Source organism: Populus euphratica, unplaced genomic scaffold (genome assembly GCF_000495115.2).
Source record: "Populus euphratica unplaced genomic scaffold, PopEup_1.0 scaffold5.1, whole genome shotgun sequence".
NCBI classification, from domain to species: Eukaryota; Viridiplantae; Streptophyta; class Magnoliopsida; order Malpighiales; family Salicaceae; genus Populus; species Populus euphratica.
In genome coordinates this window covers 1,513,544-1,531,039 of record NW_011499848.1, presented here as the reverse complement: position 1 = coordinate 1,531,039, position 17,496 = coordinate 1,513,544, and the positions used below count along the sequence as shown (strand labels likewise).

Sequence of the window (17,496 nt, the reverse complement as noted above, 5' to 3'; positions counted from 1 at the left end):
TTTTTAAAAAATAAAGTAAAACAATTTATGATAGAATGAATAATTTCTTCTAGTATAAAAGCAACAAGCGTGTGCACACGTCATAATCATGCCAGTCAGTTAAAAAAAATGTCAGAGATACCAATTCTTTTCTGATTGATGGACAAATATCGTTTCTTCTTTTTTTATATTTATATATTTTGCCCTCTTATATATAAATTTTTGTTTGAGCTGCACCAACTTTAATTTTATTTGATATGCACGTTTTTCCATTCAGTTCAATTTTAATGAGAATGATACTGAATCATGGATATTTTTAAGGGACTGAAGTTGTATTTTTGGTCAAAGACCAAGGCCCGGTTATTATTTCAAAAATTCTAACTTTGATTAATTGTTGCCTGCAATTAAAAAAAACTATAAATAAATGAAACATGAGGTTAAATAACTACCACTACCCTTCATCATAAAAGCATCTCCTGTTTAGAATAGCCAAATTATTAATATGATTTTTTTAACAGTAAATTTTTTATTTATTTATTTATATGAACTCTAATGGTGGAAACTTAATTATTTAGAAGAGTTAACTATATTTTAAAATATTTGATATATAATTATTTTAATAATTTGATATAACATGATTAATTTAATGGGTTTAAAAATAAATTTGAATAATTTTTAATCAATATAATATTAAATAATAAAATAAAAAATTAATTATAAAAAAATAAAAAACAATCTGAGTCAATCAAGATAAACTTGTTAAATCATGATATGGATCATGAGATCAATATAATTTTTTAAAAAATAAAAAAAATATAGATTTAAGAAAATCAAAGAAAAAAACTAGTGAAAAAATATTAGTATAATAAATAATATTTTAATATATTTATAAAAAGTGCACAAATAATATTTTTATAAGAGAAATGCTATTTAAAATAGCATTTTATTCAACTTTTACGTTGTAGCAGGAAAAACAAGCAAAAAACTCTAAAATATTTTTTTTTAACAAATGTTGACTCTCCATTTTGCACTGGGTTGGAGTTGCTCTAATAAGAAGGTGAGGGTCCTTTGAATTGTGTCGCTTCAAAATCTAAACGATCGAAAGCAAAGTATATATATATATAAAATCATTTCCACACTGCACTTTTAGCTGTTAAACCGTGTAAATGATAATGCGATATAAGGCCAGTTTGCCGTGGTAGGTGGAGGAGACAACACCGAAGTCAACGATCCAAGGTGAACACCAACCCACCCCCTGTCTTCTCCATTCCTTGTCATAGCGGTGCCTTGTCAATTCTATCATATTCAAAGGTTTCTTTTACTTCCACGCGCTTACCTTTATTAATGAAGTATTTAATTTCCTTGTAGAGTGCCTTATGGGGACGGCCATGGTCCTCATTTTTTCCCATCATTTATATTGTTATCGTGTTTCGTATTTCATATTGATATAGTTAAATGTTCTGCTTCCAATGATATCTTCTTGGTTCTATTTTTAAAGAAAAAACTAGAGACAAATACGGAACATAAATTTAAAATTAAGATGTTTTTTTATGGGTCATAATTTTTGTTTTTTTTTCAAGTAAATCTAGAAAAAAAAAAACATAAAGTTTTTCTTGTTCCCCCGGCCCAGAACTGAAAATAGTTAAAAACAACAAAGAATATTCTGCTTCTGATAATTTAATTGAATCTTTGTGTCTTAGTTTTATTATGATGCAATAATTATTGAAAAAAACATTTAGCATTGACTGGCTAGGCTCTTCCACCTCGGTTTTTATTTTTTATTTTTCACGATTCTGGATCTTTTATTTTTTTGAGTTTAAATTTTGAGATTAATACCCAATAAAATTATTAAATTATTCTGGATGCACAAAATTGATGTGAAGATCTAATTTTAAATTTTTTAATAAATAATTTAATCTCGATTGTATAATCTAATTTAAAAATATCCTTTTGTCTAAAAAAAATCCTCACTTGGAGCCACGGGCAAGAGCACGACTTGCTACTCGTGGATTTTATGTTAATGGCCATGCATTCCAACCAAGTTCTTTTTATTTGACTTGGTATTTTTATTATTTAATAAAAAAAGGTTTATTTTGCTTCTAATTTTTAAACTCACCAAACCTGCCTTGCCTTTCAAAGTGGTTCGCCAAGAGTTGCATCATAGGGAAGCAACGTAATCACAATGTAGTCCTCTCACCAACCTCCACTGGAATTTTTGTGAGGACATTGATTTACCAGTGGCTGTGCCCTTTCGCCCTGCCTCTCCAGATCCTCCTCTCTCTCATCTTGTGGCTTTACCTTCTTCTTTTTTTAATTGGGTTAAGCTAATTTAAAAATATAACTATAATTATTTTTTAAAATATTTCTTATTTAGAAATATATCAAAATAATTTTTTTAGTTTTTAAAATTTATTTTTAACATTAATATATCAAAATAATTTAAAAACACCTAAAAGATATTAATTTAAAATAAATAAAAAGTAAAAAAAATTAAATTTTATAAAATATAAAAAAATCTACGTCAACTCTTTTGAATGAAAAGTTGCAGAAAATGTCAGTACATTGACATCAATTGGCTGTAGATTTGCTGGTCCGTCTGCCTTGTAGCAGACACATCAATTTACTTCTAGCAGAGACATTAATTTAGGAATTACTATATAAGGGGTATAATTTAAATTTATTTTTTAAAAATTATCAGTTAAAATTTTAAAAATTTTAAAATTATTAAAAATTTATATAATTATTAATTTTATAACTTATAAAATTAGTACAACTAGGATAATAATAAAATTTTTAGAAATTATCAGACGAACTTTTCGACCATCATTTCTGATAGCCTGTGTCCATCTATCGACCTCTTAAGTAATATATCTATTGATGTGATGTAATTGGTTGCGGTATCAGAAAATTTGTCGACATAAATATAATAATTAATGTCTCCTCCACTAATAAAGTAAATCACAAAATTGAGGACTGTCAATATATTACCATTGTCGCCGGACATCAACTAGACAGGACAAAATTGGCATTGAAGAATATAAAAAATACCTTAACTTTAAATTTATTTTTTTAAGAGTGATGATTAAAAATTTATATAATTATTAATTTTAAAATTTATAAAATTAATTAAAATATATATAATATTCATATTAATAAAAAAACTGATATTAAAAACTTGGTAGCATAATTGTTGGGGTATGTATTATTCTTTTTTCAAATATTTTTATTTTAAAATATATTAAAATAAAATATTTTTAAAAATTATTTTAGAAATAAATACATTAAAATAATCTAAAAATAGAAAAAAATAATTTTAAATAAGAAATTAAATTTTTAAAAAAGTATGATTTCCACCTGTTTCCAAACAAACATTTTTTAATGACAAGCGACCAAGAAGATGTTCCCGCTCCCTAATAACACAATATTGACAGATGTCATGCACATCTTTGATCACGCCAAGAATTTTTTGCTTTGGTTGACCAGTCGCCAAGAAATCTGTAGTCTCATTGTTGGACTTTTACCAACAAATTACTAGAGACTTTTACCGAGACAATGCTAAGAAGCTGGAGCTTGGTAAATTAGTTTATTCGTACAAAAATAAAAATCAAAATAAAAGCTAAGAAGGTTATCTCATATTTTAATATTGAATCTACATCACCCTACTTTTTTTTTTCTTTTATCTAGAAAAACTTGAGCTCCAACTATATTAAAGCTGAAATTTGAAATAAAAGAAGAAGAAAATAAAATAAATTTTTTTTTGAAGACCAAGCCCAAGGGTATTGTTTTTTGTTTTAAAAGAAAAGGGAAGTAAAAAGTGAACCTGTATGCTATTTCGTCCGCGTTCAAAAAAAAAAAAAAACGCTAACAAAGACCCCCTTTCCTCCATCACCGGCGCCATTAAATACTTCTGTCAAGGTGTATGTGTCCTTGTAAACCCAATATCTAGAGAGAGAGAGAGAGAGAGAGAGCTCCAGGGAGAAATGGGTTTCCAGAAGGCAATAACATTGTTGGAGGATCTAATAAAGAAGGCAGGAGGCTGCGCGGTTATCGACGGTGGATTCGCCACCCAGCTTGAGAGACACGGCGCAACCATTAACGACCCTCTTTGGAGTGCTCTCTGTTTGATCAAAGATCCTGACCTCATCAAGCGGGTCTCTCTCTCTTTTGTTATCTCCCAACACACATTGTCGTCTTATTTTTTTATATACTGTTTGATCGTATATGAATAACGGGCTCTGTTTTTTAAATCCTTTTCAAAGTTTTTTTTTCTTTCTCTTTATTAATATGATGTAGGTTCACTTGGAATATTTAGAGGCTGGTGCAGACATTTTGGTCACTTCTTCTTACCAGGTTTGTTGCACCTGCAATGAATTTGATCAAATTTTAATGTTGTAAATTTATGTCTTTTAAAAATGATGGCATAACAAAAGAAACATAGATTTCTTTAGCCAGTGGATCAAGAAGAAAGAAAGAAAGAAAGAAAGAAAAGGCTGGTTGGATTCATAATTTACACTGACTTCTTGTCGTGGTCAATTTATTATGTGCTTGATTCTACTTAGCCAATTAGTCGTACTCTTAATTATTTGCTGGTGAAAAAAATTTGGACTAAATTTAAAATTTTCATTTTTAATTACCTCCTCTTTATCTTACTTGGATTCATCTTATATTTATAGGCCACACTTCCAGGATTCTTGTCCAGGGGATTATCCGCTGAAGAAGGAGAATTGTTATTGAAGAAAAGTGTTACATTGGCTGTTGAAGCCCGTAATAAGTTCTGGGATGCTGTGGAAAGGAATCCTGGGCATAGTTATAACAGAGCTTTGGTTGCAGCCTCCATTGGAAGCTATGGAGCTTATCTGGCTGACGGCTCTGAGTACAGGTGCCTTGGAAAATACTTATTTCTCTGAAGCTTTTCTGGATAAGTTTTGACAAGTTCAGGTTTTCAACGTCTTTTTTGTATTTGCCCCTTTTGAATGTGAGTGTGCTATTTGATTCCAGTGGGTGTTATGGACCAGATGTGAATCTGGAAAAGCTGAAGGATTTCCATCGGCGGAGGTTGCAAGTTCTGGTTAAAGCAAGTCCGGATTTGCTGGCCTTTGAGACCATTCCCAATAAACTTGAAGCCCAGGTTCGTTCTTCTTCCATTTCTGCTTTCTAAGGTGTCACATATATAAAATTATTAAGTTGATAAAAATTACGGAGCACAATTCATGTTTTTGAAAATATTCTGAATTTTGGGGCCAAATCATTGTCTCTTCTTGCGAATGCAAGTTCTTTTATTAACATTTAAATAGCTAGGATTCTCTGCATCTTAAAATTCTGAAGTAGCCTCATGAGCAGCAGCAGCAACCAAGCCTCGATAAACTAGCTGGGGTTGGCTGTGTTGATCATTTTGTGCCATTCCACAAGATCATAATTCTCAACTAGCCTCATGAGCAACTTTTCATATTTGCTCTGTTTTGTTAGGAAACTTATTGCTAAGTTGTCATGTTTGTTATTTTTTTTTCTTGACAGAAGCATGAAACTCTGCAAAATATAAACTTTATTATGTGCTTCTTGAAGTCCAATTGAGTTTTATGGATGGACCTTACAACTTATCATGAGTCTTTGGTTTGCACGCACAACTATCCTCAATTCCTATTGTCAGTCCATACTTTGCTGCACTGTGGCAGGGTAATTGTCTGTGTAACATCTGGGGAATGACAATTTTTGTGTAATCAAATTGACAACGCAGTAGATAACCATGAGCAAGAGTTCATATATCAAAAGGAATACCGCTGCAGATAATCAATAGCTTTTACATGTAGATTTTGAGACTTCTGTTCATTATTTGCCTATTGTGCCTAGAGTAATATTTGGAAAAGATCCTTAAGATGATACCAAAGAGAAAGTTTCTCTGTTGCATTACTCTTTCTATGGTTGGTGAAATGTCTTTATCATGAATTGAAAGTATTTTAGTGGTTGTTCGCCCAAAAAAAGAAGAGAACATTTTCTAATTCTAACCTCAACCGTCTTCGTTATGTTCTGCCTCTTGATATAGCATCTGAATTGACAATTTCAGGCCTGTGTTGAGTTACTTGAAGAAGAAAACATCAATATTCCATCTTGGATTTGCTTCAGTTGCGTGGATGGTGAGAATGCCCCATCTGGAGAGAGCTTCCAGCAGTGCCTTGAGGCCATAAATAAGAGTGATAGAGTAAAAGCAGTTGGAATTAATTGTGCGCCTCCCCATTTTATTGAAAGTCTCATCTGCAAATTTAAGGAGGTATGACTGAACCACGGAAAAAATCATTGAATGATAAAATAAAATAAAAAATGCAATAATGCAATTTATTTCTCTGTTCAAGATTTAAGTAAATGTTAAACAAAATGGAATACAGCATTTGTTTTTCTGAAGCTGTCTGAATAGTTTTGTACTATATTGTTTTTTTTTTTTTTTTCCAGTTGACTGAAAAGTTAATAGTTGTATATCCGAATAGCGGCGAGGTATGGGATGGCAGAGCTAAAAGATGGCTGGTAAGTCCTTTTGGTGGCTAATTCTTTTTTTTTTCAAAAAAAAAATAATTTTATTTCAAATTATCATTTTCTTAAAATTTATTTATTACATCTGTATTTGTATACGATTGTTGTGTTTCATTTATCAATTACTTTCCTATTTTTATTTCAAATTGTGTTTCATTTATCAATTACTTTCCTATTATGCTGTGCATCCACAGCCATCAACCTGTTTTGATGATGATAAATTCGAGTTCTTCGCAACAAGATGGCACGACTTAGGAGCTAGCCTCATTGGAGGCTGTTGTCGGACAACACCCTCTACTATTCAAGCCATTTCAAAAGTTTTAAAGGACCCTAAGCAGTCGTAGGGCTGGCCTGGAATCTTAGTATTTGGAGGATAGCTACACATTTTCTTATTGTATTTCCACCATAATTAAACATTAGATGCCTGCTTTTATTTATTTATCTCCTTTTGTAGTTCTATATTCCTTGTTTAGCTGAGTTTGCTATGCTAATTCGCCATCCCTTGAAATTATTTCTGCACCAGAAGAAACCAATGTAGAACCCTCTTTGCAATTCTTACAACTTGATTTTACTGCATGCTTTAGTAGTCAATGGATTTGAAAATTAACAAGTTGTCAGATCCATCTAAATATGTTACGCATTCCAGGTTTTTGACTGACACCCACTGTAAGCAGAATATGATTTTGAGAATTGCCTTTCCTAATTGAACGCGTTTGTTTGGAGGAGATTCAAAACGAAAGCGAGAAACCTGTTCAATGGAATGCTATGCGGATGAACTTGGTGTCAGCAAAAGTTCTGGCTTTCAAAATCTTATACCATCAGCAGAAGTTATTTCCGAGATGAAACAGCTGTAGTGGTGTCACTACAGTCCCATATAGCTGTGGTTGTTCAAATGCAGTCCCCCCAGACATATCACGCTCATGACATCGTCACTGTCCCATTGCCACCACCCAGTACGGACATGCAAAAGCATTGGAGATTCCCTCTGCGAAAACATCCTTGGACTCTGGGCTGCCCGACTCTAACCCTGCGGGAGTAGAAAAATTAGATTGTTCGCCGTTTGGAAACAAACTCAATTGAGCAGTCAAAGAAGACTGAACCAGTCACGATATAAATCTAAATGGTGAAACAAATTCCTGCTCTTGTTACATGCAATCCTTGAGCCATGGACTTGAAAACTCGTGTTTTTTATTTCGCGCTTCTTATCCATCAACTTATAAACGAGGCTTAAATTAGCAAGCCGTCATCATGGCCTCTGTGGTTTGTGCCGAATTCACAACTGTCATCAATAAGCGATGGCCCAACGAAATTTTGAGTCCGCCCATGTTACCCTCTGTGCATGGAAAAAAAAACGTAAGAGCAATAGAGTACTCCTTTTGAGAACATTATTTATCGATTGACATCTTAAAAATAGTTTTGTATTAATATCACTCTCTCAAGTTAATATTTTGAGCTTAAAACTTAACCAAACCCTCACTTCTATATACCATTATATTTTAATTAAAAAAATAACCTATAAAATTTTAATTCTTTTGATACCATATCAAAAAGAAATAACAACCTAAAATTTAAATTATTGCTCAAGGAAAGTTTTTAATCTAGGCTGCCTGGCGTATTTCGAGAATAACATCAGAAATAATTAAGATAACCAGGAGATAATCACCATACAGTTCATAAACGACTCAAATTTTCTTTAACATATTATAAGCTTTGATATTGTCTCAAAACCTTTCTAAATATGGAAGGTACGATATTAAATTATTGCTAGAGCAACAGTCCCAGCTGAAGGCTTGAAACTCATACAAAGAAGATAGTTAACAATTAAAAGTAGGCTAGTATAGTCTAGATAACATCAAAATTAACTGAGACAATCAGGAGAGAATCATCATATGGGTCATAAAGGACTCAGATTTTTTTTTAAGTGTTTCAAGGAGTGACTCTCTTAGGCCAATCATTGGAAATATGTACCTCAAACTAAAGGTCCAAAATCAATGATAGTCAAAATAACACCTAACTCAGTTCAACTACAAATAAATCTGGTGCTTGACGCCATAAAGGTTACAATTGCTTTGAATAAAATCCATGGATATGCTTTAACTCAAACAACATTTTGAGACTTCTTATCTCATTACAATTATGCAATTTCAAAGCATGAAAATGAATTATAAGATTTTGTTTCCTATTTTTCATAGAACACGAAAATCATACTAGTGATCCTGCTTTTTAAAGTCTTAATCTTGAACTAGTCAGGTTTGCTATATGAATCCTTATGGGTCATTCAGAGTGAATACAAGCCAGTTCCTGCTCCTATAACAATTTTTTTAAAAAAAAAAACTTTGCACAAATTATATTACCGAGTAATTAAAAAAAAAAGTAAAATGATAGTTTTAACATCAATCATAAACAACACGAATGACTTGATTTATTGAGAAGTAAAATTGAAGGCAAGGATATCCATTTTTAAGTCAGGGAGAAGCAACGATTACTAATAAACGACGTCATTTCAAGAATTGATAGAAAGTACTAGTAAAAGACTTATCAGTGATTAGTATCGATCAACTTACTTGTTATAGAGAGGAAAGGTGGTGGTGCTGCTTCAAAATAGTCTCCGCCTCGACTGCAATAGAGAGAGAGGGGGGGAGGAGTGCTTGTTTTCTTAAAAGTCAAAACTACCTATGCACACCGATACGAGGGAGTTTCTTGATGACACATTTGCCTTTGCTTCTTTTTTTTTCTCTCTATTTTATTTTCTTAATAAGACGGGCTTATAAGATTGGACCAAGTCTTAGGATTCAAAAAACTTACTTGGGCTTTATTCGATTTGAAGCTTAAATTGTGACGAGCCAAATACTTGTTTACTAAGCCCAAGCACAAAAAATTAAGGTTTCTTTTCTTTCTTAATTTTTAACTCAAAAGAAAGAAAAGTTATAAGTTAATTTTGATTTGAATAGAAAGTTTGAGATAGAATTGATTCAAATTCTAATTTTACTGAAATTAATGTATTGATTCTGATTTATATTAAATTACTATTCAAAACTTTTACTTTGAGTCATTTTATTTAATGACTACTTGATTTATTTAATTATATATATATATATATAATACACCTATTAAATCGTACTCTCCAGAAGGATAGCTTTGTATAATTAAAATTTTGAAAATCTAGATTGAGTTTAAGGTTTAAATTTACGCAAGATGGAGGAAGGTTGCTTCCCTCTTGTAGGTTGATGATCGGGCCTTCATTCGGAATTTTTGATAAAAAAGACTACCTAAAAGTTAGGTATGAAAATGCGACCCATGGCCACAAACCCAAATCTAAAGAATCACGTTAAAGGAGACGTTACATGCATATAAATTCGAAAATATATAAAAAATAAAAGGACTAAAACTAGATATATATATATATATATATATATAAAATAATTAAGCTATAAAACACCTTTTCTCCTTTTCTTTTCTCTTATTGGATCGTAAAATGAGTCATGTCGGTATGTAAATTCGGTTTTAACCTTCTCATCATATTTTTTCTCCGCGAGCATTAATTATGATATAACCGTATTCCTTGTCTTTCATTTTTAAATATTGACATGGCTTCCTTGCACGTACAAAAAAACAATATAATTATGTTATTCATGTCAGCCTGTCAGAAGTCTAGTCATTTAAAATTCGTGGCGATTTAACTTTTGAGTGAGGCCGTGATTGTTGCTTCGTTGAAAACGTGGTTTTTAAAATTTTTATTTTATTTATTTTCAAATATTTTATCATGTTGACATGAAAAATAAATTTTAAATATTTTTTAAATAAAAAACAATTCAATCACATATTTTTGATTAATTTCTTTTAAGCGAAGCATGATTTTAACAACGAGAACAATCAAATACTCAAACTTTATGCAAAATACTGCATTTTTTCATGGAAACTTTATGTTTAAAACTCCTAACTTGTTGTAAAATTCTCCCTCTTCTCATCAAAACGTTATTTCTAAGACTTTATTTTTTCTAATAGCAACACCTGAACTGATCTAGGTTAGAAAAAAGGCACAATTACATGGGAAGACAGGAAAAGTTTATTTTATATTGTTTATTTTGTATTGTGGTAATTTTTATTATTATGGTTTTAAAAAATATTTTTAGTTGCTGTTTTTTAAAATAAAATTTTAAAAATATATATTTGAATAAAACTACTACAAGATAAATTTTTACATGCAAAAAAAAACAGGTTTTTATGAAAAATATAACAAATTTTTACATGCAAAAAAAAAAACAAAAAAAACAGGTTTTTATGAAAAATATACTATTTTAGTTATATAAAATTAAAATTTAAAATATAATTATATATGGAGTACGGTGAAAAAACAAAAAACTATTTTGTTAGCCAGTAAAGCAGAAGCAACCATCAAACATCAAACGTTATCTTATTGCTTTAAATGTTGAATCTTGAATCTTGAGAAAGACTAAATCGAGTTTAGCCTCAGTATCTGACAGATAAAATTTGAGAAGTCTTTGTAGGCCAACCTTCCTACGTAATTATCTAAAAATAACACGTATGTGATACTTATCACCTCAGGATAACACAAACCCTGTCACACATTCCTTCTCTCCTTAGCTTGAATAAAATTAAGTGATCCTTTTCATCTTATATAGGTGTCGCTATTCCATCGGAATTGCAGTCAATTTTGTGAGCAAGAGTTAAATTTTTGATATATTAATATTAAAAATATTTTTTAAAAAATAAAAAATATTTTAATATATTTTAAAATAAAAAAATACATTAAAAATCAACCATCGGACACTTTCTTTGAAAACATAATTACAATGCCACCACGTCATTGTTATCCATTATTTTTATTATTATTTGCTTTATTTGACATTATAGTTTAATCATATTTTCAATTATTTTAAATTTTAAATTTTAAATTGATTTTTTTATATTTTTTATCATCTTAATATACTAGTTCATAAAATAAATTTTTAAAAAATAAAAAATATATATTTTATTAAATTTTTTAAATAAAAAATATTTTAAAAAAATAATATTCACCTCAAACCCTTAATATTTACCCAGCAACAAATTTTATCAAGTTTGTCTAGATTTTTTTTCCTGCATGATTATAAATTTTTAACTGATATGTTCTGTAGTTTGTAATCTCCCTTACACACGTGGAGCTACGAATTTAGCTCAATGAGACTCTCTCCTAGAAAAATATAAATCGATGAAGTTCGAATTTGGCAATTATTTATTGTACAACAATTAGGCATTAATAATAAAAAATAAAAAGTCATGTATATGCATGCTATGTGGAAATATCTATTTACTCACCCACCCTTTTTCTCTTTCAGATCCTGCACTACAGAAAATGAAAGTAAGCCGAATGCGATTGGATTTTTATTGCGCTTGGCATATAGACCGTCAGATAATAATGACAAGTAATAATGACTTCTGAAACTCCAATATAAATATATTTATTTTCGTGCTTTTTTTTTATCCTGTAGTAGTGGTCATGATGTCTATTTTACTAATTGATAATTTTTTATATTGGAGTTCGGATTTGCAACTACATATTATCTTACAATAAATAGGCACCGGAACAAATACACGAGGAAACCTGGCCGTTATTTTCTAGCTAGTCGAAGGCCCCCTCGTTGCGGGACTTCTATTGTCGTATTTTCTATAGTTAACTTATCAATAGCAAATTCTTTGACTCGTATAGGTGTGTTATTTATAATTTCTGTTATGAAAATTAATTTCATTGCAAATAAAGAGTTATATATTATATTAAAATATAATATAAATTATATCTTAAAATTTTATTTAACAGGTTAAGATTAAATTATTAGATTGAGATGATTTTTTTGTATAATATTAGAATCTTTAATAACTTGTGATCACCATCCTTTATTTATTTGATAAAAAATTAAACATAATGTAATGTGAGTCTATGTAAGTAAAAGCCATAAAAAATCAAGCATATCGTGATTTTGGTCCATATAAGTTTTAAATTTAAAAGGCTTTCATTTGAGGGGGTGTATTGGAGAATAATATAAATCATATTTCAAGATTTTATATAATAGTTTAAGTTTTTTAATTGAAAAGGTTCTTTGACATGGTATCAAAACTCTAATGACTAAGTGTTGGTTACAAGTTCTAATCTCACAACCCCTATTTATTTGATAAAAATTAAATATAATATAATATGAATTTATGTAAATTTCAAGTTTAAAAGTTTATCATTTAAAGGAACATATTAAAAAATAATATAAATCATATCTTAAAATCTTATTTAATAATTTAAATTTTTAGATCGATATAATTTTTTCACATGTTTATATACTTTCTCACAATTTAATAAACTCATTATAATTATATATATTATTTAGCATCACCCTTGAGTTTATTTTTATTTAGCATAATTTAATTAACAATATATAATGTGCCAGGGCTCAAGAAGATTTTGAGGCATGATTACAGTCTTCGAGGTATTAATTATCCCTGTTATATTTGTTTAATCTTCAAGGTATTAATAAATATACCTTCAACATACACATACACGCATATACATAAAGCATAGCTTTGAAGCATATAGATAATAATTTATATTTTTTAAAAAAATTTCTATTTTATTTCTATATATATAAACAGATTGTTTATATAGAAAAAATAGAAAAATAAGACTATTTTTTAAATTATTTTTTTATATTAAATTGATATTTATAAAAAAAATAATGCCTTTTCAAACTAATATATACAGAGAGATTTAAAGGCAAATCTCTAGACCAATATAACTATATAATTTAAAATATAAATTTTCAGTCAAATTAAAAAAATAACTGGAAGTATCATGTATATTGAATTAATTAATTCTAAAAATTAATTAATTAAATTAAATTAATAGTGAAAATGAAAATTATTTATTTTTCCTAATGTCAAATTTCAAGTCCCATATATATATATTCTCTCTAAATCTTTTCTTCTGTAAAGTACAACAAAACTTCTCTCTCTCTCTTTTTTATATGTTGTATATATATTTTTTTCATTTATCGGATATTCAAGCAATTATTATAACATGGAGCAGGGAAACATGCCGACAAAAGGGTGTCCTTCACGTTCCAGTTGTTGGGTGAAGAGGGAAGATAATGCAGGAGATGGGCTCTAGAAGACTCAATCTCATCCTTGCCACCTCTCCTGACCCCACCGAAAATCCCTTGACGTGATTGGCAGCCAGTTAGAACTCATAAAATAGGATAATCTTTACAGACTCAACCAATAAAAAAGTAGATAAGGCCTTGTTGTTGTGGTCCTAAAAGTGCAAACGACTTTCTATGTGGGAGTCTCCCAGAAAGTGAATCCAAAATAAATAAAGGGCGAGCCCCATCCTGTTAACTGGACATCAAAAGCGCTCCTTGTGGGTCACACCCTCTAATATACTCAAATTATTGAGCCACTGTGAGGTCCAAGAACTGAAAAAACACAAAAAATAAAAATCACAATGACCCAATGATTAATTTCTGGGAACCCTTTTGCTTTCTCGATTCCCTAGTTTTGTTGATTTCATTTTTTCGTTCTCCCTTGTTTTTGGCTTCAAACTTTGTTTCTTGAATAAAAACACAGCCTCATGATTTGCAACAAAAGTTTAGCCAACGCTGTTGGTGGCAGAACTGCCAGAGCCTGTGATAGCTGTATAAAAAAACGTGCTAGATGGTACTGTGCAGCTGATGATGCATTTCTTTGCCAAGCCTGTGACTCTTCCGTTCACTCTGCGAATCTATTAGCACGTAGACATGAAAGGGTTCGCTTAAAGTCCGCATCGCATAAATCTTCGGGCGCAGGTTCGCAAGAGAATTCTATGCCATCATGGCACGGGGGGTTCACTAGAAAAGCCAGGACACCAAGACATGGCAAGCCAGTGTCTCAATCAAAAATTGAAAAGACAAAAAGGAATATTCCTATTCCACTAGTGCCTGAAGTGGGTTCAGATGAGATATCGCTTGAAGATAATGAAGAAGAGCATCTGCTGTATAGGGTTCCAATCTTTGACCCTTTTGCTGCTGAATTATGCACTTCAACAACAGTCTCGAATGAAGCGGGAGCAGTAGTACCAGACGGTGGTACTGATACTGATCAAAGAGCTGCTGATTCTAGTGGAACCGAATCAAAGGTTTTGTTAGGAGGTAGTGAAGGGAAGGATGTTGAGAGTTTGCATGGATTTCTACCATCTGATATGGATCTTGCAGAGTTTGCAGCTGATATGGAGAGTTTGCTTGGTAGGGGTCTTGAAAATGAGTCTTTTGGGATGGAGGAGCTGGGACTTATGGACTGTAAAGAAGAAAACGAGTTGGGGGTGAAAGGGTATCCTTTAGGCAAGGGAAAGGTGAAGGTTGAAGAGGAAGAGGATGCAGGCATGGAAGAAAAAGATGTTAGGGAATGTCATGCTGATATTGAGATTGATATTGCAAAAGATCCGCCTTTTGAGTTGAGCTTTGACTATGACTCCCCTGCAACTTGTGACGAGGAAGATGAGAAGGTAGGGATTGAAGAGGGAGACTTGAAGAACAGTGATGGGGAATATGAAGATGATGGTGGTGCAAAGAAGAAGAGGAGAACACTCCTGAGTCTGGATTATGACGCTGTCATGACTGCTTGGGCAAGCCAGGGGTCTCCCTGGACTAACGGTTATAGGCCCGATTTCGACGCTGATGAATGCTGGCCTGACTGCATGGTAAGATATTTTATTTTCGACTCTGATGAATGTTGGCCTGACTGCATGGTAAGATACTTTATTTTCATCGCTGGTAATTTGTTTCATTGTTTGCTCACTAAAATAGGATCCTGTGTTCAAAGTACGTGTGTTTTGTTCATTATTTAATTATAGATTTTGTACTTTATTTTATATGTTTCCGTTTTTGGAAAAATAAATAGCAAAGAAATCTTTTTCTAAATGAAGAAATTATTAATTAGGTGAATTCAATTTATCCATATGATAATGAACCAACTAATTAATTTCAGAGGAACATAACAATTTAGTTATATTAAAAAACATAATCGTTTTCCACCTTAATATTTTTCTTATCGTATGACCATGGTCATTGTGATTAGTTGGTTCAGATCTAGAATGGTAAACCAGATTTATTTAACAATCTCTCACTTCCAATGCTGGATTAATCTTTCTTTCTTCACATTTTCTTGCATAACGGGATTCGAACTTTGAATTAGCCTATCACAGAGCGATAATTGTAGTATTTTCCCTAATTTAAGACCCTGCATCGGGATTTTTCAGGGTATTTGCGGAGCCCAACTTCATCAACCTTATGGAGATGTGAGTGGATTAGCGGCACACCCTGCAGCTTTGGTGGACGGAGGGCGAGAAGCTAGAGTATCCAGGTACAGAGAGAAGCGGAGAACAAGACTGTTCTCCAAGAAAATAAGATACGAGGTCAGGAAATTGAATGCAGAGAAGAGGCCCAGGATGAAAGGGAGGTTCGTTAAAAGGACAACCTTCGCCGGAAAATAAGTATTAACTACTCTAGCTCGCTACAAGTTCCATTGTGCACATCATCACGATCGACTCTTATGTATATTACTGAGGCCTTTCGACGGGGGATCTTCACAGATTCAATAAATAAAATTCTGTGCTGTGTCCTCTCCTTCTTTCTAACTTTTGGTATCCCTTTAAAGCCTGGGGATATATTTTGATGCCACTAACTTTTGGTATCCCTTTAAAGCCTGGGAATATATTTTGATGCCATGTATCTCTATTAATAAAAAAACATATTATTTTAGTTTTGTAAGATACACCAAGGTCAGTGTAGAAAAACAAAAACTATTCGAATATCCAAGATTTTTAATTTTTTTATGTGATTAAATAAAAAATAAAAATTGGTGGATTTTGGAAAAAATTCACATGATGGGTGTGCTGGATTTTTCATAGAGCAACATGAAAATGTATTTAGGAAGCATGGACCGACATCAGACTTAACTATACCAGGCAGGCCCATGTGCTAGGCTTGGAAACGAGCTAGCCCACGCTTGCAAGACATAAACACGTGTGGCCGAACATTTTAGAAACGGGAAAAAAACCCAATTAAAGAGACCAGGCGAGGATTTAGAATGGGGCTGAAGTTAAAACGATGCTGCGTCGACATGTATCAGATTTTTTAGGGTCTGTCTTTCTATGTGGTTCTGTTGTCTTTATAAACTAGCCGCTAGCGTTGAAACTTGTATATGACAATTATATATCTCATATATAAAAAATAAAATAAAAATATGCTCATGAATATTCAGTAATAATAATTTTTTAATGGAATTATTTTAAAAAAATGGAAATTAAGTACATAGCCGTAATGCTTTTTTGTTGACCAGGGTGGATCGATAAGTTAAAATATTGTTAATAATTATCCAATTTAATTAAAACTCTTTATTTATAAATTTGGTTATATATGATTCATTGAGTAATGTAAATAAGATGATATTAAAATATTGTTAATAATACATATTAAGTCTCTTGATCAACAAAAATCAGCTTCATTGAAACGTGAAAAGATGAAAAACAAATGTACAGTTTTCATTTATTTGTTTTGATACCAGGAGGGGCAAAGTTTGTGTTGAGTGTAGATCTTCTTTGGATTAATATCATAATTAATGTTGTGAAAATGCAGAGTTTGTGATGAGTATGGAAGAGATAATGGCAAATAATGATAATGATAGTATCTTGCTTTTTGTTCATGTTAAAAAACTGGTAAGTTCATCCCTTTCTCCCCTCCTTTGTGATATAATCTTTTCAAGGCTTTTCTTGCGAAGAATACCAGGGAAACTTTTGAAAACTCTAGCAGAGCATGTTGCATGTCACATGAAATAAAGTATCATGGAAGAGGTCATATGCCACTGCATGGCAGATATCCTCCATTTCCATTATATAGTACATATTAAGTCCTTTTTTAATTGATTATACAATAAAATGGAGATCAATGCCTGTTTCTCCCATGATTATTTTTGACACCC

General features: G+C 31.3%; 2 protein-coding genes across 3 annotated transcripts; both read left to right on the top strand.

The window, feature by feature from the left end:
* The first annotated feature begins 3,798 nt into the window (after window positions 1-3,798).
* HMT-1 (Homocysteine S-methyltransferase family protein) lies at window positions 3,799-7,077 on the top strand. The gene is made up of 7 exons (XM_011009616.1): window positions 3,799-4,130; window positions 4,273-4,329; window positions 4,653-4,858; window positions 4,978-5,107; window positions 6,041-6,244; window positions 6,424-6,495; window positions 6,696-7,077. The coding sequence occupies exons 1-7, from the start codon at window positions 3,804-3,806 to the stop codon at window positions 6,843-6,845; spliced, it is 1,146 nt and encodes a 381-aa protein (XP_011007918.1). The 5' UTR covers window positions 3,799-3,803; the 3' UTR covers window positions 6,846-7,077.
* A 6,792-nt stretch (window positions 7,078-13,869) lies between these two features.
* Window positions 13,870-16,133, top strand: LOC105113424 (zinc finger protein CONSTANS-LIKE 16-like). Of its 2 annotated transcripts, XM_011009599.1 has the most exons (3): window positions 13,870-15,211; window positions 15,254-15,265; window positions 15,776-16,133. In XM_011009599.1, exons 1-3 carry the CDS (start codon window positions 14,114-14,116, stop codon window positions 16,007-16,009), a joined length of 1,344 nt encoding a protein of 447 aa, XP_011007901.1. In that variant the 5' UTR covers window positions 13,870-14,113; the 3' UTR covers window positions 16,010-16,133. The 2 variants fall into 2 exon arrangements, with proteins under 2 accessions (XP_011007901.1, XP_011007910.1); XM_011009608.1 differs by lacking the exon at window positions 15,254-15,265 and having other exon boundaries at window positions 13,871-15,217.
* Window positions 16,134-17,496: the final 1,363 nt, after the last annotated feature.